The 24,317-nt window shown below is 35.7% G+C and overlaps 2 protein-coding genes across 2 annotated transcripts; both read left to right on the top strand.

The window, feature by feature from the left end:
- Nucleotides 1–395: 395 nt before the first annotated feature.
- On the top strand, nt 396–3,225 carry LOC116201757 (protein DMR6-LIKE OXYGENASE 1-like). The gene is made up of 4 exons (XM_031533152.1): nt 396–680; nt 795–1,032; nt 1,283–1,611; nt 2,910–3,225. Exons 1-4 carry the CDS (start codon nt 429–431, stop codon nt 3,141–3,143), a joined length of 1,053 nt encoding a protein of 350 aa, XP_031389012.1. The 5' UTR covers nt 396–428; the 3' UTR covers nt 3,144–3,225.
- Nucleotides 3,226–13,815: 10,590 nt separating this feature from the next.
- LOC116198649 (phosphate transporter PHO1 homolog 1-like) lies at nt 13,816–18,828 on the top strand. Its single transcript, XM_031528847.1, has 14 exons — nt 13,816–14,305; nt 14,400–14,706; nt 15,022–15,433; nt 15,618–15,666; nt 15,789–15,860; nt 16,133–16,262; nt 16,567–16,690; nt 16,824–17,073; nt 17,194–17,298; nt 17,411–17,455; nt 17,571–17,723; nt 17,854–18,132; nt 18,224–18,360; nt 18,514–18,828. Exons 1-14 carry the CDS (start codon nt 14,081–14,083, stop codon nt 18,602–18,604), a joined length of 2,379 nt encoding a protein of 792 aa, XP_031384707.1. The 5' UTR covers nt 13,816–14,080; the 3' UTR covers nt 18,605–18,828.
- The last annotated feature ends 5,489 nt before the right edge of the window (nt 18,829–24,317 follow it).

Genomic DNA, 24,317 nt, shown 5'->3' with positions numbered 1-24,317 from the left:
AGTAACTTTTTGTGTTTTAACTTTTAACAGCATTGCCTAAACGTTTCAACTCTGTAATTTTTAATGTATTAGGCCATATTTAGTGCAATGGAATTTTTAAATGGGAAGGAAACGTAATCATCATAGAAAATGCGAATTATTTGAACTTAAAACCCTAAAAAACATTTGCAATAAGAAATTGAATATTAATATGACATATTGTTCTATTGCACGTTAATTTTTCCTCTGTTAATAACATATTCTCGAATTAATTTCTGCACTTCATTAGTACATATATTTATGGCTTCTTATAACGCATAATATAAGAGGCCTAGAATGAAGAAAATCAGCGGTATCATGAATTAATCTCGTCGGATTTACAAAAACTGTTGATCATTCATTGCAGATGCGTCCATTCATATCTCTGAGTTCATCCTCTGCTGATTTCAATGGCGGCCACACTCAAGGCATCAACTGTCAAAGCCCTAGCAGAAAAGCACAACCTCACCGAGATACCACCGATATACAACTTCCAGACTCTCTCTACAATTGATCAAGCAATTGCTAGTGGTGGAGCAGGAGAAGATCAAGAGCCGATCCCTGTCATTGATTTCTCCTTGTTGACCTCTGGCACTCCAGATCAACGTTCGCCAATCGTACGAAACCTTGGAAACATGTGCCGAGATTGGGGCTGCTTCATGGTACTTGATTTATGTATATTATTAAATCAACTTAATCGAGGACACAGAATAAGTCCATACCTATAAACTTAACCGAGTGCACCAATTTATAGGTTCTTCAAATTTATTATACAGGTGATCAATCACAGGGTGGATGAGGGCCTAATAAACAAAATACTGGATAGCTGTAAGGAGTTCTTCGATCAAGAAGAGGAGGTGAAGAGAGAGTATGAAGGGAAGCATACATCGGATCCTATCTGTCATGGCACCGGCGCTGATGCTGCTGTGACTGAAGTCTTATTCTGGAGGGATTATCTGAGGGTTATGGTTCACCCAGAGTTTCACTCTCCAAGCAAGCCAGCAGGTTTCAGGTGTTATATTTAACTGTGTCTTAATTAACACTTTAATGTTTTGATTAATGTATATAATACTTCTAGCTAGGTTTGTACTGTGTGAAATTGATCTACTTAATTTTCCTTTATATTTTCCTATACATCAAGCGACTTGGAAGGAAATAGATTACTAGCTATGTCTTCAAGTATATATGACTATGATGACACGGACGATGATATTCAATTGAGATAGCAGAGTTTTCAGAGATAAGCCCAAACTTTACTGTGCAGGGGAAGTGCTAGCGGAGTTTACTAATGCCATCCGTGGGATGGTGAGAGATCTACTTGGAGGAATATCAGAGAGCCTGGGTTTGGAATCATCTTATATGGACAGGGCTCTGAATCTTGAATCGAGCCTGCAATTTTTCGATGCAAATCTATACCCACCTTGTCCACAGCCCGAGCTTGCAGTAGGCTTGCCCCCTCACACGGACCACGGTCTTTTAACTGTGCTCATACAGAATGGGATCAACGGGCTGCAAGTTCAGCACGAGGACAAATGGGTCGCTGCAAATATTATTCCAGGTGCTTTCTTTGTGAACATCGGTGATCAGCTTGAGGTAAACCTCTTCCCTCTCAAAATGCAAGTTTTTCTTAAAATCTTTGTTGCTTGCACATCGAGGCTCCGACACTTTGACTTACTTTGGATAAAAGAGTTCGAATCTAGTTGCTATATTTGTTTATGAAATTAAATTTAACTTAACTTAACTTAATTTTACTTTTCCCTCAATTCAACAACACAATCATTACTTTTTTTTTTAATCTTTTTATTCAAATTCTCTCTCAAACTTTTTCTTATCTATTATTATAATTAATTTTTTAGTACTTAATTCTCTTAATTATTCAACATTTTTCCTCAATTTCACACATATTTCTCAATTCAACAACACAATCATTACTTTTTATTTTCTTTTTTAAATTCTATTAAATACTTTTCCCAATTACTTTTGTTTTAATCTCCTCAAATCAAACTAAATCAAATTAAATCAAACTTAACTTCGTTACCAAATGCTATGTTACTTACTTATATTTATTTGTTGTATCCCCTCAAAAGGAGAAATGAGCAAAATAAGTCTATTACTTGCTAAATTTTAAGATATAGGTCTAATGTTAGATGATAAAATATGGTGATTTCCTTTGGGTGCTCTTGTTTGAGATAGTGAACACATCAAATGTTACTTGAAATAGAAAGTGCAAGAGAAAATATGAAAGTTTGAATCTCTCACAGTACAAAAATCTTTTTTTTTTTTCCGATGGATAGTGCAAACATCATTTTACCCCCCAGAAGCTAATCATAGTTCTTTTTTTTTTGGGTAAATAGCTGGACATAGTTCTTTAAAATGGAAGAGAAGTAGTTTCATTTTTTTTAGGAAATTGGAAACATTTTCGGAAGGAATTTTTTGATAGGTAAACGGCCGAATAGGTACAATGTGTCGTTTTTTTTTTGATGGAAACAATGTTTCGTTATTGTAATTGCTCATTGCTTATCCTTTTTGTAAAATGTTGTCTTTTGGGATGATCATTTCTAGTTCGATCGATACACAACCTTTTTCGAACCGTCGGGGTTTCCATGGTATGCCTGTAAATTGAGGACCTTGTGAGTTAGAAGGTATTATGTCTGACAGATATATCACGTGACATCGTATCACAAAAAAATATAAAAGATTCTATTTTTATTAACAAATTTGTTTTTATAATATTTTTAAAAACCTATATTTAATTGGTGAATTCTTATTGGTTTGTGATACATGTCACATGACAAATTTATTTTTCCTCATGAGCAGAAATTGACTCGTAATTTGTAAAATGGCTAGCTAGAAGAAAACCTAAACAGACACATATCATTGTCCTTTTGCAGGTTTTTACCAATGGGAAGTACAAGAGTGTCTTTCATCGAGCAGCTGTGAACAACACAGCCACGAGGATTTCCATTGCTGTACCGAACGGGCCATCAGCAGATACAATAGTTAAGCCTGTCCCCGAACTACTAGACAACGGAAGCTGCCCAGCAGCTTATGCGGGGATGAAATACAAGGACTATCTTGAGCTTCAACATGGCAGCGGGCTCAAAGGGAGGGCCTGGATCATTTAAAGATTTGACCTAATTTGTCTAGTTGTTTGCATGTTACCAAGTTTATGGAGTTTGTATTGCAAAGATAATTATTATGTCTGGATCTTTTACACTTTGTTTGGATAGCATCTTATGAAAGGTTATGGAGGGGTGGGTTATGGAAGTATGGGATGAGGTAGATTATGGAGTTCTTTAATTTTGTATAATTTTATGTTTGAATAAACTTCATTAAAGGGTGGGTGGGATGGTGTGAGAATTTGGTAAAGATCCTGACCGTTGATTATTTTGTATAATGCTATCTCAATGGTTGATTTTCTTATCTGTGGAATTAACTATTCCTCCATAACCTTCATCCTCTTAAAAATTTTAAAAGTCAAACATGGGTTATTTTAATCTCTTCATAACCCATCCTTTCATAACCCTCCATAACCTTCAATCCGAACAAGATGTAAAGGTTCGTGAAATTATTAAGGTGATGATGATGATATGGATTCTGGTAATTAAGTTTATGGTTGCAACAAAAGTATCAGGATTGGATTTTATGATATCCAGTATTTTAAATTTTTTGTTATTGAACTAAATTTGTCCTTATTATAATTATATCGATAACTTGCCAACTTCTTGTTCATATACGAGATAAATCTTTTCCAAAATCAACACGTGTTTCTTTGGTTTCTGAAATGCAAGAAAGAGTTACCTTTGTGACAAGTGCCATTATGAAGCTTGAATGGGAATTAAGTTAGCTAATAGGCCAAGAACTTCTGGTGATCTTTTAATAAAAACAAAAATCAAGAAGAAGTTTTCATGGTTTTGGAGGAAAATTTGTAGCTAGTAAATCTAACTAGAAAAAGGAAGATATTGCATGACAACCGAAATATATCGAATTAGTTGAGGTGTTGAAATCGTGGTGCTGAATTTTCATAAACTGAACCGAATAATTAGATTAATAATAAACATGGGAAAATTTGTATAATGATCCATCGATGGACTCGCATACTATTATCTGAATGCATTTCCGAATTCGATATATGACATCTCTGTCTAGGCTTTAAGTACTAGAAATTAATAGCCATTAGGCTTACACTGGCCGCAAATGTAGTGTCCTTATTACTTCGAGCATGAGAGATTCCATCCTGCACCAAGAAAAGCTTGTTGAGTGACACAAACAATGATTTCGGAAACTACTCTCTAGCTGTCAAAAATCGAGACGAAAATAATTTATTGCTTTTGTTTGATCAACCTTGGGCTTTCTCTTGGGTGTATATTCGGAAACTGTAATTTTCTCGAAACATCTTCTTCAAACTTTCAGAGATTTTCACTTAACCTTTTCCATCAATATAACGAGGTGAATTTCCCATATAGCTTTGTTTGGATGATCGATCTTGGACTGTCTACTTACAGAAATTTCCATTGAAACAAAGATTGCGGCTATGTTTTGGAAAATCATTCCCAAAACATAGAATTTCCTAACCGAGATAATTTTCTTCTCCACTCTTTTTATTATCTTTGCTCAACATTTTCTTATTTTCTGATTGATGGTTGGAATGTATATCCTCTCACTGTTGATGCAACAATTATAGGGATTAGTGAGTATAGAGAGGCCGACTGCGGCCCGACCAAATATGATGGTTAACCTTGTGGCCCAACATCTGTTTAGACCCAATAAGAGAACCCCAGCCCAAATGTTGTGTATACAATTAAACCTCGGCAACAAGGTCTCTTTGACACACTTTTTTATTCGATAAAAACCACAAATTCATAATTTCAGGGGGAAAAAAATGTAGTATTGAACTTACATGCCAGCATGGGTTGGTTCAAATGATTCGGCGTTTATTTTTTCTACAAAGTCTCAGGTTCGAGTCTTGTGAATGGAAAAAATCCACACCGGGAAAACTTTACCCTTAATGAGCCGATCCGACTCGATTAGATTAGTCAGAGCCCATTGGTTTGGAACCATAAGATCATACAGTGTGTGTATGTTAAATCTTTAACTTGCATCGTTAACAGGACACATTTTCCCAAACCCACAATTAGAGAATTTCCCATAAGCTTGATTGATCTATGGTGAGTTCCTGACCTTAAAGCCATTGATTAATCAATCACAAACTCCATGCAAAAGTTGACCAAAAAGAGATGTCCCCATGCAGAAAAGGCCATTCAAAAGGGGAAGAAAAGAAAAGGAAAAGGAAAAAGAAAAAAGAGAAGCAGTGCGTGCTTGTCCTATTACCCAATAATTTGTTCACCCATCTAGTTTCATGGGTGTCTTTTTTCATTTTTTTTTAGGTTATTTGTTTGGGTCGAAATTTTATCGGTGTCTCTTCCCCGCATGAGATACTTTGTTTGGTAGAGATCGATCGGTCAATTGATATTTGCACCACCTTCCGGGGGAACCGGCTCAGGTGGAAGTGATATCATCAAATTTAATGAAGAGATTGTGATGATGATGATAAGATAATTTAAGTCGCTTAAAGTTCAACTTTGCTTTCCCACTTTTTTCATCTTTTTTCTTCTTCTTTTTTTCGAGTTCATTCAACTATACTGTAGCAAACTTCAAGAAACTTGGCATTAGTGACACTGACCGAAAATTTGTGACATGCTATAAACCGTATATATATATATTTAGAAGATAGGGTGTGCTACAAACCATATACACATATACATTTATATCTATATATATGTGTTATATGGCTCAATCATTGGCCAAAGAGAAGTGATACAAAGTTTTTAGGAAGAATTTGCTTCTTCAGTAAGGGAGGCATGCGAATCACTCACTATTTTTCCTAAAACCTCAACCTTAAAGATAATTTAATTTTTCGTCCAAGAAAAAAGGATAATTTAATTATCTTATATCAAGTATTTTTAGATTTTTCCATGTAGATAGAATAAAAAATAAAAAAGTCATATATGCGAACATAATAATAATTACTATAAAAAAACAAGCAATGCCAACTTCTTTTTTTTTTTTTGGGTAAAGAATGCCAACTTCTTTGATCCTACATACATACTGTATCATGCTTAGTTACCGCTTTGCGAAAAGTTAAAGTCATGTTAGACTTGCATGGTGTAACACACGAGTTGTTCATTGATGAACGTATTCATTTAGAACATCATGTTGTACTGATATTACTTGTGGAGATAAGTTTCTCTTTTTGCTAAAAGGGTAAGTAGATTCATTACAATCTACCACAAAAGCAGATAAAAGAGAAAAAAATCCAATCGAATTTTTTTTTTTTTGGATAAATAATCCAATCGAATATTACAAGAACGGAATAGAACTATTTATCCGCTGGCCAAACAACAAAGGATAATAAGTGAAAAAATCACATCGGAGTTTCTTACCTTTCATTTTGAGCGCAAAGAAATATGAATAAATAAAGGCAACACCAAGTTAGGTAAATTGAAGCAGGAATTTGCTATGACTAGGGCAGCCCAAATAAAGCTAAGATAAACCGCATCATGAAATGCATTACCACCTAATCCATTAATATCTTATCCGGTTTGCACTTCTTGAAGCTCCACGTTCCGTACAGGCAACAATCTATGAGTACGTATGCTCTTCTTCTTTATGTTTCTCTTCCCCGTTTCTCTTTCGTTTTGAAGTGTTTGAGTTCTGCAGATCAACCAAAACAATAATTCTCAAGATCGTGCCAATATATCTTCTCAATGAACACAGAATCAAATCGAATTGATCGCTCCTTTCACTTTCTGAAGCACATAAAATTGCAAACTGAAACGTATTGTAAATTCCTATATAGGGAATTTTTTTTTGTATACGTACGAGTCCATATGTTTAATTATTATATGACTAGAGACGCAACGTAACGCCAGTGAGGTTATTGTTGGACAGCACACTTTTTACATACGCCGAACTAGGTTATATAGGAATTCAATATTCTTTTTTGGTGTTCGTGGCAACCATGCCCGCGTGGAAGTATATCTAACTAGAACTCTTCAATTGAAAAACGTGCATAAATACATAAGTTGGTGATCTAAGAATATACACACACATATATATTTCTCGGTTTAAAAATCGTCTGTGGAAAAAATGTGATATATAAATCAATCATTATAAAAAAAATTATAGAGTGCTTATGAAACTAGCTCTCTCTATAATCAAATCTTACTATAGTAAATTCATTTAGATGTATCTACCGAAAAAAAATATATTTAGATCTCACTAGTAAATTCATTTTCTCTGATCTACCGATAAAAATTAATTTTCTCGAAGAAAGGAGAGTAGTGAAGTGGGACAAGTTCTTGTCTAGGAACCAAGATGTTTTAAGTTCAATTATCATCAGTGGGATTACATGTACCCACAACCACATGCCTCTTCTGTAACTGGTGAAATTCATTTTTTATGCCCAAAAGAAATTATGAATTCGATTTCCTTATAATTTTCTGTATCATTTTATTTCCTTTTTCATGACTAGGTAGGCCCATGTACATCCTTAAAATCGAAAATGAATTATGTTGTGTGGGAACTACAGTAAAGTCTATTCTCTTATGAAGAAAGATGCAGCATTTTACCCTAATCTTTTGGGTTGACCATTAATATAATTTTCCTTAATGCAAGTGGAATAATGAATTCAAAACTTGAAAAAATATTGATGAAATTTAATTCCAAAGCAAACAAGGTGGGCTTTGGAAACATTTGTGGAACAGAGCATTAATAGGATTAATTTAGTAGAAAGAATTATAAACGAAAAGCAAAATTTAAAATAAAAGTACAAAAAGGTTTTAGGGTTTGAGGAATCATGGATGGAACAAAAGTATATTCCATCTCAACTTTAGAGAAAAATAGAATGGCATGTTGTAACTTTTGGTAAATGAAATCTAAAGCCACATCTCTGCAAGAAAAACAAAGATATGTATCAGACTAACACAATCACGCACCACTTTGACCCTAGCTAGCAAAAGAGCCTAGGAAGGTCTCTACATAAAGATACTAGCTTTTTTTTTAAAAAAATAATTCCTTAAAGGTTGAAAATACAAAATTATCTCATTGATTCGTCAGTCGAACAAATATTCATGCGGTATAATCTTGTTAGACGACCTCCAAAATTCTGTGGATTTCTTTGTTATATGCATGTCCATGTGCACATAGCACGCACGCTTGTTTCTAAAAGATTGAGGTAGAATTAGATGAATAATACTATGCCGCGATTGATCAACCTTACTCCATAGAATTAAAGGCAATTGATTTTTTCACCGAAAAAAAAAAAGGCAATTGATTTTTCTTTTTCAATTAAAATGTTGCATTAATGGGCCTCCCTATGTGACAGAAAAACAAAAAAGTTGCATCAATTACCAAATTGATAGAATTAGTTGTTAGGTCCATAAACCTTCCTATCTATAACCAAAAAAAAAAAGAGATTAGTATTACTCATGTCCGGTTATTTATGTGGCACATATTTATCATTAGATGCTTCCCTCATCACAGCACGAAGGATGTCTGCCTAAAGATTTAAATATTCTTTTTAGAAATATGTCATAATTTTCAAATTATTCTTTTACATTTAATTAATGTTTTGCCATTATAATGAAACAATATTTCATAATTTTGTATTTTTACCAACACAGACACGAAAATTTACATGTGAAAATTGTTTTAGTTTTATGCCCAGTTGTTGTAGCATAAATTGCTCTTATAATTCTAGACAATCGAATATTAAATGTCGTTCTCTATATCAATAAGTGTGTTTTTCGAGACTCGAACTTATGTTTTTTTTCCTTAAGAGAATTGAAATCGCTTACCACTCAACCGATATTTAAAAAAAAAAATCAACACTTGGTCAACTGGACTATTATCACTTATAAAGGGTCTGAGACATGCTTTATGAAAAAAAATTACAAAGGAAATAAAAATTTGCCTAAGAGAAAGGAATTTTATTTCTATCAATCCTTCCAGAATCTAGAATGAAAATGTAAAAAACGATTAGGTTTCCGAGGTTGAAAGTGGAATAATCTCTACCAAAATCTTAAGGATGTGAAAAAAAATATTTTGAATTTAGAAATTTCTTATAGATTGTTCTTTAGTCATAGAGTAAAACAATAAGAGCCATGATGACGATTGTTGGGAAACATGATCGAAATGATAAACCCGATAATAATTAATTCGAGAAAAAATTGAATTACCTTTAGGAGCTTTTATCGAGCTTCCCAGGAAATTGTTGAATGGAGTTGATCACATATCAAATAACCTGGAAGAACGAATACAAACATTCCAGCGATGGATTTCCACTGCATAGTCAAGCGAGAACTCAAACACAATTCACAGCACAAAAATCTCCCTCGCCCGATCTCTAATGCAATTTTTTCCAACTCACTCGTCCCTCTGCAGCAGTCTTCATGCACGCCCAAAAACATGCATATATACACACATATGTGCAGCCCATATTGCTTGCGTGTGTGCTGTCATTAAATTCCATTAATTCCCGATTAATATCCATGGATAATAACATAAGCTACATGACATAAAATATCTTGTAACGATCAATTTGAACGTCGGTCAAACTCCGAATTCAGTCCACAAAGGAGAGTTGGATTCCGAACTAGGGTCAGGTTCCTCATGGGCGGACCAAATGTCCTTCAATGATGATAATGATGATGATGTTGATGATGAAAATAACTTTTTCTTATTTATCTTGTGAATTTAAAATGCACTCAAAACTCAAACTTAATAACTTGTGGTTTTACGACATGACAACATGCATGCAAGTATATCAAAATATATTCTCCCAGTTTTTGGGTGAAATCACGGGCACCTGTGTGATTTATTTGCTAACTAATATCATTCGGGTGTCTACGGTGATTATAAGATACTGTCAGTTTTCCAACCCTTCATTTCAGTTAGAATCTGTTTACTAAAAACTCAATTTATTGTTAAATCACACCCTTGTGATTATGTTCCCCATTTTCATTATGTACTCTCACACAATGAAAGATGCAAAGTTGGAGCATATACTTAAAAAGAGATTCCTTATATAAAGTAGCCAGGGTTTTTCAAATCTATATTGAAAGTAACAATACAACCAGGGTTAGAGCATAGAAAAATCTAGAAAAGTTATGGATTATTCTTAACCAAGTATATCAGGACTAACAAGCATATGCTTAAAATATTGTAAATCAAATCACATCCTGCAAGTGCCGCAACGGTATGCGGGTATATATATGACCATGATAAGATCCAACATTTATGAGATAGCCAAAAAAAATAAAAAGATGAAATACGGAGACATATCTGCCTAATCTAATAATTTAAAGCATATTCTTACTGGAAAAAGAAAATTTTAGCACATATGTGCTAGAAACTAACCCAGAATCAAATTTTTTTGCGAATAATCATTATCCCAAGTACACTGGAAATCTAGCTCGGTATGTTTGTTTGGCATCTTCTAAGAACATTCATTGTCTTTCATTTTCTCCTCTCTTTTTTTTTGTTGGAAAATTGAGAGAAGTTCAATCAAGATGTTGTACCTAAATTAAATAAACAACCAAATTATATTTCTTCAAATATGTGCATGCTCAATGTTAACTTACATTTCAGCTCCTTGTGACACATTAAATCAGATAGGGAGGGTAGCAATAAAAAGTAAATAAAATGCAATCCGAATCAGAAAATCATTTCCTAGTGGCCTTGTCATTGGTCTCATGGGATCCAAATATGCATATCTCGCATCTCTAAACCGGCCCACCTTCGGTGTCCTCCTCCTTGCGATTAAGATACGTTCATATTGAACTCCGGCATATATAGCCAACTCCCACACCTGCATGCAGTTCCCTGTTGATTAATGCCCCTTTTTGGGTCTAATAACTAAATTACCGAAAACTTAGAGCAATTAAGGAGAGATTCATAAAACAAATAGATCTATATAAATGGATCTACAAAAATTAATTAACAAGAGTTTATATGATCTAAATTATACATAGTTTTTCTGTAGAAAGATATATCAATTAAGCATATTTTATCTAGAAAGCCTTCATACTGACAACCTATTAAAAGGGAATATATGCGAGGAGTGGGGGAGAGGAATAAAGAAATCTCTCGAAAAAATGGAATGAGACAAGAAGGTTTCTTCCAGTCAACCAACATCTCTCAGGCTCGATGTCAATTTTCCACAGTAGTCAATCATATCTTGACCGTTTGAGATGTTACATTAGATCAAGAAACGTATCAGGTACATTAACACAGTGAACTACAAGGGGGAACAGTAATTTCTAGCTAGAATTATGGCAAAGCAACCTATGACGATTGATCAATACTATTTATATTATATATATATGTGTGTGTGTGTGGTACCCGTCGCCAGCACAAACATAAGGTTTGATCAATACGTATATACGTGATACCCTTTCTTTATCAATCTACTATGTCCTACGTCTGCGGACTTCTCTTGTATATCCAAATCACTAGTATAATATAAATATAATAGTAAGTAGTGATTAGTAATTACTATGTTGAATATTACTATAATATACTATTATAAGGGATGTACAAATGCTGGCTAAGGGATTTTGGATTTAGAATTGGCGGTGAGAGCCTGAGATGCTGACAAGTTGGTCCAGAATTTAAATGGGATTTGCAAATACACAAGAAAGGGAATGGAACTTTGGAACCTTCATATATTCATGGCACACCACCGACCCCTAGTTGTTCTTTCATTCCCCTATTAGACCAGCTCCCCTTCACCACTTATATGCTTATATACATACATTGTATTATTCTTGTCCACAACTATATCTAATGCTCATATATATATTCTAATGTCTAATGATCATATACATTTGTTTTGTGCTGAGCATCTAGGGACCATATAGAGCATATAACCGTGTATTGCCTTTTAACTTTTCTCTCTTGACAACATTAATTAAGAGGTGCTAAGTGATAATTGTATGCTAGAGACACGACTCAAACAATATGGGAAAGACGAGCGCTAGCTAGAGAAATGGGTATAGACCCACAAATGATATAAAACCGACAAAACTACGGACATGATAACACGTTTAGCTTGGTATCGGACTAGAACATGGTTGGGAAACCCCCGTTTAAAGACCCTCAAAATGAATAGATGTGAAAGTGAAACCCCCCGGGCGTGTGTGAGATCATATTTCATCAAAGTTAGCCATTAATATATATTGTGACGTCTTGAGATAAAAATGAAAATGTGCAACGCCCCAGCCAAGTGCAGCTGTCGAAACCAAAATAAGCGCCCTTCAGCAAAGTATCCGAATCAATATATATTTATTGGATTTGGATGTGCATAGTATACCACAGAGCTCCCGTTGATGATGTCATCTAATTAACGAAAATATGCAATAATCATAGAATCGATGCGCTTTTGCTGAGGCAGAAAAATTCAATTATTGTTATCGCTGACGGTCGTGCTAAGAGCATAAGTATATTTCGTTTAGATGATCACTTTGCATCTTATCCAGTGGAATATTTATCTAACTTGGAGATCAGTACGTATTAGTGTAATATACTCTTCCTATGTAGAATTATTCCATTTACTTAAACCCAAACAGTACAATTGGGTAAAAAAATTAGTTCGTATATATATTTAATTATTAACTAGTACTAATATTGATACCATTGTCGACTAGGAAACAATCCAGAAGTATCTCAAATATCTGTGGATGATGATTATGGGATATGGCCCAATTTGATTGAAAACATAGAGAACATACACGAAAATGGATATATATATATATATGTGTGTGTGTGTGTTTATATGCATATATATGTATACAATACAATACATCACAGGCTCGGAATATTTGGCTTTTAATGCTAAATTAGAATAATTATTGTTTAGGATTCTATAATCTTGTAGTGTATACATGTGTGTGGTGTATACGAACCCTGATATCCGGAAGTCAATTGCGTCCGGGTTAATCCAATCGAACTGGGTCGGCCCACTAAGAAGTAAAACTCTCCCAGCATGAATTTTTTGCATTCGCAAGAAATCAAACTCGAGACCTTGCTTAAATGGAACAATCGCCGAACTGCTTGAACCAATCCACCTTGGTATATAGTTGTTTTAATTAGGATGATTTTATTAGTACGCATTACAGGCCACCATTGTGTGCGGCTTAGCCAATGACATTTACTTCCCCAAAAGCAAGAAGCATTCACAGAAGTGCTTTGAAGAATTATATATAAAATTTATTACCCATGTTTCCCTCTATCATAATTAATTTTCATGTATTTTAACAATTTTTTTTGGCTTACATGTATTTTAACAGTAATTATATGCCCATAATTGATTTTTATTACTAATTAACATGGACTGCGGATATATTCTTTTCCAGTAGAAATACTAGTACCAATTGCATGGCAAACAACAAAAAAATGAAAAAAAAAAACCCTTTATATATATATATATGTAAATAAGGATCTTCATCACGAAAGAGCTTCTTTTTTTTTTTTAATGGTCGGACAAGCCAACGCTTGAGTGATGATATTAGTCTCAACTAATAGATTTGCAAACGAATAAAGAGCCTTGTTCTTCTTCTTTTCTTTTTTTTTCCCCCTCTATAAACTTTTCTACTCCTTTTCTGGCGTCCCTTGCCAAAATTACTTCTTTTCCCCAACCCCCGCTGAAAGAATATATAAATATCACCCATCGTGCTAATGGATGCCGGGAAGTCCCCTCCCCAAATGGCAAGTTCGGGTCGTTTTCCGATGAACCTCCACCACCATTAAACATATATATCCCCTTCCAAGTTGAGAGAAGGAATCATATGTAGGATCAAATTCTTTGGCATGAGATGGGAGTATATTATAGGATGTGCTGCCCCCAGAATCAGTACCATAAGCTGATCTCTCTTTAGCACTTGGCAGCTTAGTCTCATGCTCATAAATAGCAACTTATCCTTCCCCATTTGAAACCCTCACATCTCACCACGAGTCCCAGATCATTGGTTTCAGTTTCAGTTTCAGTAAGTTGTGAGAGGAGATGGTGAAGTTCTCGAAGCAGTTTGAGGGCCAGCTTGTCCCGGAATGGAAAGATGCCTTTGTCGATTACTGGCAGCTCAAGAAGGACATCAAAAAAATACACCTTCTCAACACTAATAATGGTGAGAAGTCCCTGAAGAAAGAGCAAAGCCGGATTAGCTTCATGTCCTCTCTCAGGAAACTCTCTTTTTTTGGACATCAGCAAAGAGATCATGGAGCCATACAAGTACATACGACACACATTCCAAAGCTTTCTCGGTATATTTGCTCATAATTCATATATTGCTGCTTAGAGTTCTGACCCAGCTATGTGTTAATAGGTGCATAGGAAGCTTGCATCCTCGGCAAGCAATGGGGACACGTATGAGACGGAGCTGATGGAGCACTTTGAGGACTCGGATGCTGCCAAAGGGTTCTTCACGTGCTTGGACCATCAACTGAACAAGGTGAACCAATTTTATCGGACGAAGGAGAACGAGTTCCTGGAGAGAGGAGAACTGTTGAAGAAGCAAATGGAGATACTGATTGAGCTCAAAAATGCTCTCAAGCAACAGAATGGAAGTGGGAAAGGTGGTCCCAGCGAGGACTTCAATGATGATTCCTCTGTTTCATGCGCCATCACAAGTGGTACGTAACAGGATTATTTACCTTAATCTTCGTACTAATAAACCGACTCCCAAGCAGGGATTAGTAGAGAGATGGCACCCCATGGTCTCATCGAAAAATATGGTAATAATAGCGATAAATGATAATGTCAGCATTTACAAAATAGTTAGTGATACCAATACTAAATAACGACGGATGGGATTGTTATTATTGTCGTAAATTTACAATATTAAATGTTCGGGATGATTTCATTTGAAGAACGAAGAAACATTTCCAGAATTTGTGTGAATCATGGAATAATTTGCTTTCGGTTCCCTTTCCATACTGTGGGTGCAGAGGATGACTCTGTTAGGGACAGGGCATCGGAAGAACATCTGCAGGATAAAACCTCGGATGACTTGGAGAAACCCGAGATTCCATTCCCAGAATTGTTGAAAAAGCCCGATGAAATGGGAAAATCAATGAGAATGAACCGAGAAAACAGCATCAAAATGACGAGATCGCTGTCGAGTCGATCTTTCAATTGCCAGGGGAAGAACCTGAGGATCAACATTCCCCTGACAACGCCTACCCGGACGCTCTCTGCAATCAGTAACTTGGTTTTTGAAGACTTGATAAGTCAATCGTCAAAGAAACTCGACGGCAACAAGCTACAAGTCAACAAAACAAAGTTAACCCATGCCAAGAAGATGATAAGAGGGGCCTTCATTGAACTCTACAAAGGCTTGCGCTATCTCGAGACGTACAGGTACAGCTGCTAATCATAATTTGGCAGAGAGTCATTCTACTGGCCCAAATGGATTTTCTGTCAATTTCCATATTGCAATCTACAAGTGATCCCTCTATCAGCAAAACCCACTGTCAATAACTTTTCCACGAAACATATTAAGTCATTGCGTGAACCACAACATATGATTGATTAATTTTTTCAGGAACTTGAACATGCTTGCTTTTGTAAAAATTTTGAAGAAGTTTGACAAGGTAAGTAATGAGCAGCCACTTTTCCATCAAATTCAATTATTAAAAAGTTAAATATAGATATGTATATATAGATTTCTTTTCCAATGGTACTTATACTGTTTACTGTTTAACAATTGGCTCAGTACACCGGAAAACAAGTTCTTCCGATTTATTTGAGAGTGGTAGAGAGCTCCTACTTCAACAGCTCAAACAAGGTAATAAGCCAATGTTGTCTACAAAAATATTTGAACCTTAGGCGAAGAAGAGAAAATAACCAAAGAGTAAAATGTTCAATATCACTCTTCGTCTGAATTCAATGAAGATAATCATTCTTTGTGAAGAAGATGTCCGGATGTTGTTGACATCTAATTATCTCAGTTCTTTTGCCGACCAAATGGGGTGCTCTGTGAATATGGTCCTAGATTCTATGTCCAATATATGGATATTATTGTCTTCTGATATCTTATGGATGTTGGAAACATGACAGGCCATGCGTCTAACCGATGAAGTTGAGGAGCTATTCATCATGCACTTTGCCGAGGATGACCGAAGAAAGGCCATGAAGTACCTCAAACCCGATCAACGTAAAGACTCGCATGGCAAAACTTTTTTCATAGGTAAGTTCTTTTCCATAAACTAGTTTTTTTCCCCCCTTTTCCTTAGAAAAAGAAATGCAACTATCGACATGTGGACCTAACAAAGAATCTATTCTTGAGAATTTATTAGTTTTCCAGGAATCAAATGTTAATTTTCTTTTTGGAATAAATATAATAATTTTTTATATTTTTCTATAAGTAATTAGTTATTTTAAATGAAATATCAATAGCGATTATTCTTTCACTTCCATGTAGAAAACCACATGGGTCGACCATCGACAGTGCCTTTAAGTTTGCTCATTGTTGTCTTGTCTAATGGAAGCAGGGCTTTTCACTGGATGTTTCATAGCACTTTTGGCCGGATACATCATAATGGCTCATATAACCGGGTTGTATAGAAGGCGGCAAGGCGACACAGTTTATATGGAAACCGTCTACCCAGTGCTAAGGCAAGCCATAAAAATCGATCTCATTAATGCCTGCAATATTATTTTGAAGCTTTATCAGGTCCTGCAGCAAGTTATTTTCTCCTGGTAGTTTTGTCTCTCTATCTGAATTTGAGTTGTGTTCTCCATTTTGCAGCATGTTCAGCCTTCTATTTCTGCACTTCTTCTTATACGGTTGCAACATTTTCGCATGGAGGAAGACGCGCATAAACTACAGTTTCATCTTTGAGTTCTCCCCAACCAAAGAGCTCAAGTACAGAGATATTTTCTTGATCAGCACCATTTCCATGACGATTGTCGTAGGTGTCATGTTTGCCCATTTATCCCTGCTCTCTAAAGGTTACTCATATGCGCAATTCCAAGCGATTCCGGGACTTCTATTACTGGTAACTAAATCAAATTGAATACTTCTCACGAAAATTCTGGAATTTTTCCTCACCCTGCTGTTTCCCTCTTTCCAGGATCAATGAAAACTTTTAACTTATCTCCATGATTGTAATTTGCAGATTTTCTTACTCGTACTTGTCTGTCCATTTAACATCATCTACAAATCGAGCCGCTACCGCTTCCTTCAGGTCATAAGGAACATAGCTTTATCACCTTTTTATAAGGTATTTTTTCTAATTCAACCTTCGGTCAAGTTTTAGAAGCATTTTATGAGAAATCCGATGGAGGAAAGCTCAATGAACAAGTCGTGGACTAAATCACATAAATTCCTTACAGGTTGTCATGCTTGATTTTTTCATGGCAGACCAACTCTGTAGTCAGGTACGTGACGTATGCCGGTTCCTGTTTGGGGAGTACAAATTTATCATTCAATATCAAGTGTTACTGCTTCAAATTTTGCCGTTACTGACTGTAACTTACTTGTTAATTCGAACAGGTTCCTATGCTTCAGAACCTTGAGAACATTGTGTGTTACTACATTACGGGTAGCTACAAGACGCAAGACTATGGCTACTGCATGAGAACCAAACACTACCAAGACCTCGCCTATGCAGTTTCCTTCTTGCCTTATTACTGGAGAGCGATGCAGGTATTAATGATACATACGCATGGCTCCTTTGTCGCAATAAATCTTGCTTCTGTTCATTTGTTCCATCAAGTTCCGTATGTATATTGTCAAAGTTCTGTAATAATCAGAGATTGCGTGATTGGATCTGCAGTGTGCTCGGAGATGGTTCGACGAGGGGCAAACAAGCCACCTAGTAAACCTAGGGAAGTATGTCTCAGCAATGTTCGCTGCTGGTGCCAAGGTCGCGTACCAAAAGGAACGCAGTGTCGGGCTTCTCTCTGTTATCGTGATTGTCTCGAGCTGTGCAACAGTCTACCAACTCTATTGGGATTTCGTGAAGGACTGGGGACTGCTCCAATTGAATTCCAGGAACCCCTGGCTCAGGAACGAACTTGTGCTTCGCCAAAAGTTCATTTACTACATCTCAATGGTACATATAGTATAAACTCTTCATTACCCGATAAGATTGTTACAGGTCGAACTTTTGGTAATCAAATTTTTTTCTTCCCAATTCTTTGCAGGGTTTGAATACGATTTTGAGGCTTGCTTGGCTCCAGACAGTTCTCCATTCAAGCTTTGGGAATGTCGACTACAGAGTGACAGGGTTCTTCTTGGCAGCCCTTGAAGTCATCAGAAGAGGGCTCTGGAATTTCTACAGGTAAATTTCGAATTATTTTTCCCGTTTATGAACAACTTCTGTAATCGTCGTCGCCGGATGATCTAAGACCAGATAATAATTTTATATTAGCTGAACTATACGTGATTTTGTGGTACAATTATGTGTAACGGTAATTTTACTTGATTTGGACAGGTTGGAGAATGAGCATTTAAATAACGCGGGCAAGTTCAGGGCAGTTAAGATGGTGCCGCTTCCCTTTCACGAAGTGAATGAAGAAGACTGATAAAGACAAATGATGCCTGTCTCGTAGACCTGTTGCTCACGCGATTTGATACTAGAATAGTGCATTTTCGCAAGAATTTACCGATATAGTTGCAGATTACATTGTATGATCATTATTCAAAGTATTCTATCAGAGAATACAGGTTCATATTTGTAAAACAAAATTTTTTTTTCTTGAATAAAGAAAGAGAATAAAATGGATGGAAGAGACCAGAATGAGTTGAACGCTGTTTGCACTACTCTTTCGGTCATCTAATCTCTGGCCGGCTTCTGTCGGATGTCAGTCTATCGCAAGCAAATGTTTAAGAAGTTGGATCATCACGACTTTCCATTGGAAAATCATCTCTGTCATCACCGAATATGTTCTCAAGATGATATAGCAATGGTTGCAGAGTTCAATTACGAATGTCGATCACCTGAATTGAATAGAGAAATCACTGGTAGGTCATGCATTCATGAAGGACCAAGAATTGCCAGATGAATTTTAAGAATTCCTGGCTCCAAATGAACCAGTACTCTGCCAAAATATTCATTTACGGCATGTCCATGGTTTATAAGTCTCAGAACTCTACTGAACGGATTTGTTAGTTATTGATTTACGACTATCTGCCAGATCATCTATGATGAGATCACTGAATAATTTTCTGATAAGTGACAGTAAATCTGTTTATTGTTCCCCGATTCATAGGAAAGGGGAAAAAGCGAAGAAAGGAGAAAAGAATTTACAAGGCAAATTGCAATCCACTAGAGATGTCCTGAGAATGAGCATCTAAATGATACAAGTAGAGATCAGGGCCATTCGACAGTGCCACTTCCCTTTCATGAAGTGGATGCGGAGAATTGGTGGATATGTTGATTCCCGACATTTGTTCGCACAATTCTATTTCACGATTCTCATGCGTGTCATTTTTTCCAGAGGATTCGGCAATATGAGATGTACATTGAGCCAGTGATCATGTTGGATGTTATTCGATTCAGGAAACATGTTCCATGGTTATCTTTCACCCAAGGAAGCAAAACAAAAGCTTCAGAATCAGTTCATGTGTAGTTGCAAGATTCTATAAATTTGTATCTTCGTTACGTTTCCCGTCTCCAAGAAAACCTGCAAAGGTGGAGCATTGAGACCATTCATCTGGAAAAGGTACCCAATAAATGACTTGCTTTGCTCTCATGTATCTAAACACCGAACATCGGATTTTTATTGATCTCTATGAAGTGAAATCACAACAGACCTTCATGGGTTCTTTTGCGAACTTTATTTCTACGCAAGCGAAGGAAGAAATCATTAAACAACGTGAACAGAGTTCCGAAGAGCTACTATAGAGAGAGCAGTGGTCCCAACCGGTTCGAGAGATTTTTTATCGCCAACTACATAATGTGCATCAAAAGAATAGTTCTCGCCCAGCATGTTAATCCGAGATGCTGAACAATTCCATGTTTCAAGATGCAACTGCATCGATGGATCTAGCATATGGTTTGAGTTGACCACCCCGGTAGTCTGTACTGATATTAGGCTGATACGACGAATTCAAGATGATCCCTTGTCCTAACTTTACCGAGTACATAAGAACAGCCCCCCGACTCTGGAGAAAAATTTTGGATCAGTTTATTACAGTATCATCACTCCTTCCAGAAGGGAAGTTGCAGGATCCGATCTGCATCGTTGATTGAAACCTCTCAAGTCTCGGAAGAACAGCTTGATATCCCTTGCTTATTTACAAAGTGATACATGCTACTCGCAAGCTGTTTAGGGTCGGCTCAATAAAACTCAGCTTGGGCTTGGTTATACTCAGCTCAATGAGCTCATGAACCTAAACAAGCTAGTTTGAAATTGCAAATATGCCTCCCACAATTAAGTAAGACGTACATAGATTGCCAACAATGAACCGAGAAATCAATGCTCGGCAGAGATCGACCTTGAGCTTGAATTCAATTTTTCATGTCAATTGAGCTGAGCTTGAGCTTCCCAACACTTTGATTAGGGCTCTCCTCGGCCTCAAATTCCAGAATTTTGCCATGATGATAGGCATTGGGCCAGAAAGAAGATATGTGACCCCTAACATTATTTCATTTGGGCCAAGCACATCGATTACCCAAATTTGATCCCAAAAAAAAAAAACTTTCTCGCAGTTGCATTTTCCATGAAGCAAAGCAACTTCATATCATAATTTATAAGTAAACTTTCTTGATAGGACAATCATGCATAAACAATAATTTGCGATTCTTTAAATCGTGCTTAATAAGTTGATGTAACATTTAGCATGAATAAAAAATACGTGAGAGTTTTATTTAGTAAGTGTGTCTCACTGAACCATCAGGAATCAGTATATGTTATTTATGACCATCAAATCAACTTCTTAATATTGGGAATATAATATAATAGCTCGACTCAATAACCATGGCGAGTAAGGCCAGATCCTGAGGGGACAGTATGAATGAACCAATTCATCAAAGGGCGTCTTGCCCTCTACATATGCATCGACCACGTATTCATACGATGTGATTAATCGAGTAAAAGGTCGATCAAATGGTCTCGGAGGATCAGAATTAGGCCTCGAGGGGATGGTCAAATTCTGGAACCCCTTCACCGAACAGAGCCTTCCCCACTCTATTTTCTAATGGATAAGCGAGGTAAGTTAATACATCAACGACGTAACCATCAGATGTGAATAATTGAGTGAGTTAATGACTATAATATCGAAGTCCACGCCAAACACGTCACCTAAATTTGACAATGACTGGAAAGAAAGAAAATAGTGGAAGGAACTTGTCCCACCGGAAATCGTCATGTTCCCAAAACTATGCAGTCGGTAATAATTGATTTTCCAATTTTTCCACTTGAATTAAATGAAAGTCAATCAGAAAAACAAAAGAATCAAATTGGGTCGGACCACTTACATATAAAACTTGCGATGGACATCCAACTATGATAGATGTGTACGTCCCCATACTTTCTATGGACGCCGGAGGGTCTTATGATTTACATCGACAGTCATGACATTTTGTTTGGTGATATTCTCGTATGGACAAGGTGAGTGCTCCACGGACTAACTTATTCGATAAGAAGTTTGTCTGACTAGACTGGTCAAACACCGTATGAGAATTTCATGGCAGTGAACACGTTTAAATTTTAGTGTTCCATAATTTGGTGATTAATTCATTAGGGAGAATCGTTCGCTTGGGCTTGCTTTGTAATGCCACATCATTCTTTCTTCTTGCTCTCTCTCCTTTTCCTTGTTTCTATTTTTTTCGAAATTTTAATTTCTTATCTCTTAAACAAAAAATTAATTACGTCGGAAATATTTTTTAAAAAAAACTAATTAACTCCCTCTTTGGCTTTTCCTTTTCTTTTCTTTTCAGTTTTCCATATTATTAAAAATGTTACCACGTATCCACCTACCTAGCTCTTGATTAGGGGTGTGCGGGTCCGAATACCTTTTTTTTTTTCACGATACCCGAATCCTATCATGTAGGGAACAGGATCCATGATTATTTTCGAACCGGACTCTACCCTGTTGGAACTTAAAATTGCAACCTATCCGGAACATGAATTGTACTACATGTCCCAACCTGGGTACCCTATTTGTCCAACCTATAACTTTTTTCTTTTACTTTTTTCTCTTCAAACACAATAAATGAAATAAATTATTAAAATCGAAAAGATCTCATTCATAATCACACAAATAGATAAAATGTCGATATAGATTAATCGAATCACATTCATCCATCCGCAGAACTAAATGATTATATACATGTCCTTATGATTATATAGTAAACAAAACAAATAAGCAACTAAAAGTTTATGTAACTATTTAGCAAAAAAAAGGTTGATGTAGCTCTCCTTAATAGAAAAATCAAATAAGCTCTCCTTAGAATTTTGTAGCTACTACATTGTACATAGAGGATTATGTAAATATAAAATATTTTAAAAAATATATATATAGGTCCCGAATACTGATTCCGTGGGTATTATGTATGTTAGATCCGGAACCGGAACTTATTTTTATCGGTTCTTTAAATTACTATTCGGACCCTATCCTATTTTAAATTGAAGTTACTCAAATCCTACCCTAATTGGTAGATTCCAACCGATTTCAAATATACTCGGTATCCATTGACACCCCCTACTCTTGACTTTTGATTCTTACCCACTTTAGTTTTTGTTTTCTGAACGTCTTTTTTTACCGTCATTTTTCCAATAATAGCAGAAAATCATAGAATACCTATATATATATATATACACAGTAAAACGCCCACTTTTTAAGCTCATAAGATTAGTATTTATTCTGTCAGTTTTTATTGAAATTTAAAATATAAAATATTATTATTATTATTATTATTTAAAATTGTAAGGAGAGAACATAGTAATTTGTACGTAGAGTACACAGTAATTTTTTATTTTATTTTTAAAATTGGTCATTAAATGAAGATTATGGATAGCTATTTGTGAGAGTGCATAGTTATTTTCTCATTTTATTTTTATGCTTTTTTAGGAGAAAAAATAAATTATTTTTTGACAAATTCATTGGGCAGTTGCAAATTTAGAAAGGATTTCCATAAATAGTGGTATATATATATATATATATATATATATATATAATTTATGTTCTAACTAACTTTTCATATAACACCCCCCTTATATCCTTAATAGATAGTTATGCATTCAATTATAGTTACTTAGTAAGAGAAATTATCTGGTGATCACTTTGGCTCGGCGCTGGTCATTCGAATTCTCATGTTACAGGAGAAAATGTTTCTTTAACCTACAAAAAAAAAACAAAATCCATTCATAGCTAGTGCTGCAAGTCATTGCATCAAGATATCCAAGCGCTTGGGTCATTATAATACGTCGAATCATGTCATGGGCCTCCACTCTATTAAAGCCGATGACAATTATTCGAGGCCGGAGCACCGAGCTAGTGATTATCGGGTGACATCATAAAAGCACATTAACAATAATGTATTGATCCACGTTTCGACATCAAAATGTTAAGGAAAAGTCGAACGACCTCCCTAACTGCTTTGCTCACGACCTGTCAGTAAATAAATTTTTGAGAAATTGGATAATACATGTATGATATATATGTGTGTGGTGTGGCTGTGCCTGTGCTGCCAAACCCACCCAGCCGATAGTACTGGCGTCTCCCTTTGCAGCAGCCCATCTACTCCCGTTGAATTTCATTAATTAATTCTTATTCATTCATTTAATCTCTCTTCGATAATCATTTCATATATTTAATTTATATAAAAAAAAAACATTTCATATATTCTCCTTTATTGACCAAATTTTCTAGGCTATATTAGTTTAAGTGGAAAAGCAATATTAAAATTATATCATAAATTTACCTCAAAGGTTACAATAATCATAAACAAGAAGTACTAGTTAACGCTTCTTTTTTTTAAGGCTTATGGATCACAAGGACACATTATTCTAAGACGCGAAGGAATACCACCATATTGTTCGTTCGTGCCTTAGAATCAAGCGTTCTATGCTTACTTATCAGAAATTCGTAAGGAGGACCGTCAAAAAGGGCATCTCTCGGATTGTTTTCTGACGGATTTCTACTTTTGGAAAAGTGGCCTATTTCTATAGTGTAGATCAAAGATACTTTATGGCTAGCTAGGTTAGTAATGTCAATTTCGTGTTTAAAATACTTACACATCACTGTATGTCGGACCATATTTTTCAAGTACTGCATTTAATTTCGATATGG

The sequence above is a fragment of the Punica granatum genome, chromosome 3 (assembly GCF_007655135.1).
Source record: "Punica granatum isolate Tunisia-2019 chromosome 3, ASM765513v2, whole genome shotgun sequence".
Lineage (NCBI taxonomy): Eukaryota > Viridiplantae > Streptophyta > Magnoliopsida > Myrtales > Lythraceae > Punica > Punica granatum.
Note: the sequence above shows the minus strand (reverse complement) of the source record. Positions and strands in the feature narration are given on the sequence as shown.

Coding starts and splice junctions, on each gene's coding strand:
- LOC116201757 (XM_031533152.1), top strand. CDS start 429: ATGGCGGCCACACTCAAGGCATCAACTGTCAAAGCCCTAGCAGAAAAG. Junction 1,033..1,282: donor CAAGCCAGCAGGTTTCAGGT/GTTATATTTAAC, acceptor TTTACTGTGCAG/GGGAAGTGCTAGCGGAGTTT. Junction 1,612..2,909: donor ACATCGGTGATCAGCTTGAG/GTAAACCTCTTC, acceptor GTCCTTTTGCAG/GTTTTTACCAATGGGAAGTA.
- LOC116198649 (XM_031528847.1), top strand. CDS start 14,081: ATGGTGAAGTTCTCGAAGCAGTTTGAGGGCCAGCTTGTCCCGGAATGG. Junction 14,306..14,399: donor GAGATCATGGAGCCATACAA/GTACATACGACA, acceptor ATGTGTTAATAG/GTGCATAGGAAGCTTGCATC. Junction 17,074..17,193: donor TTCCGGGACTTCTATTACTG/GTAACTAAATCA, acceptor TGTAATTTGCAG/ATTTTCTTACTCGTACTTGT.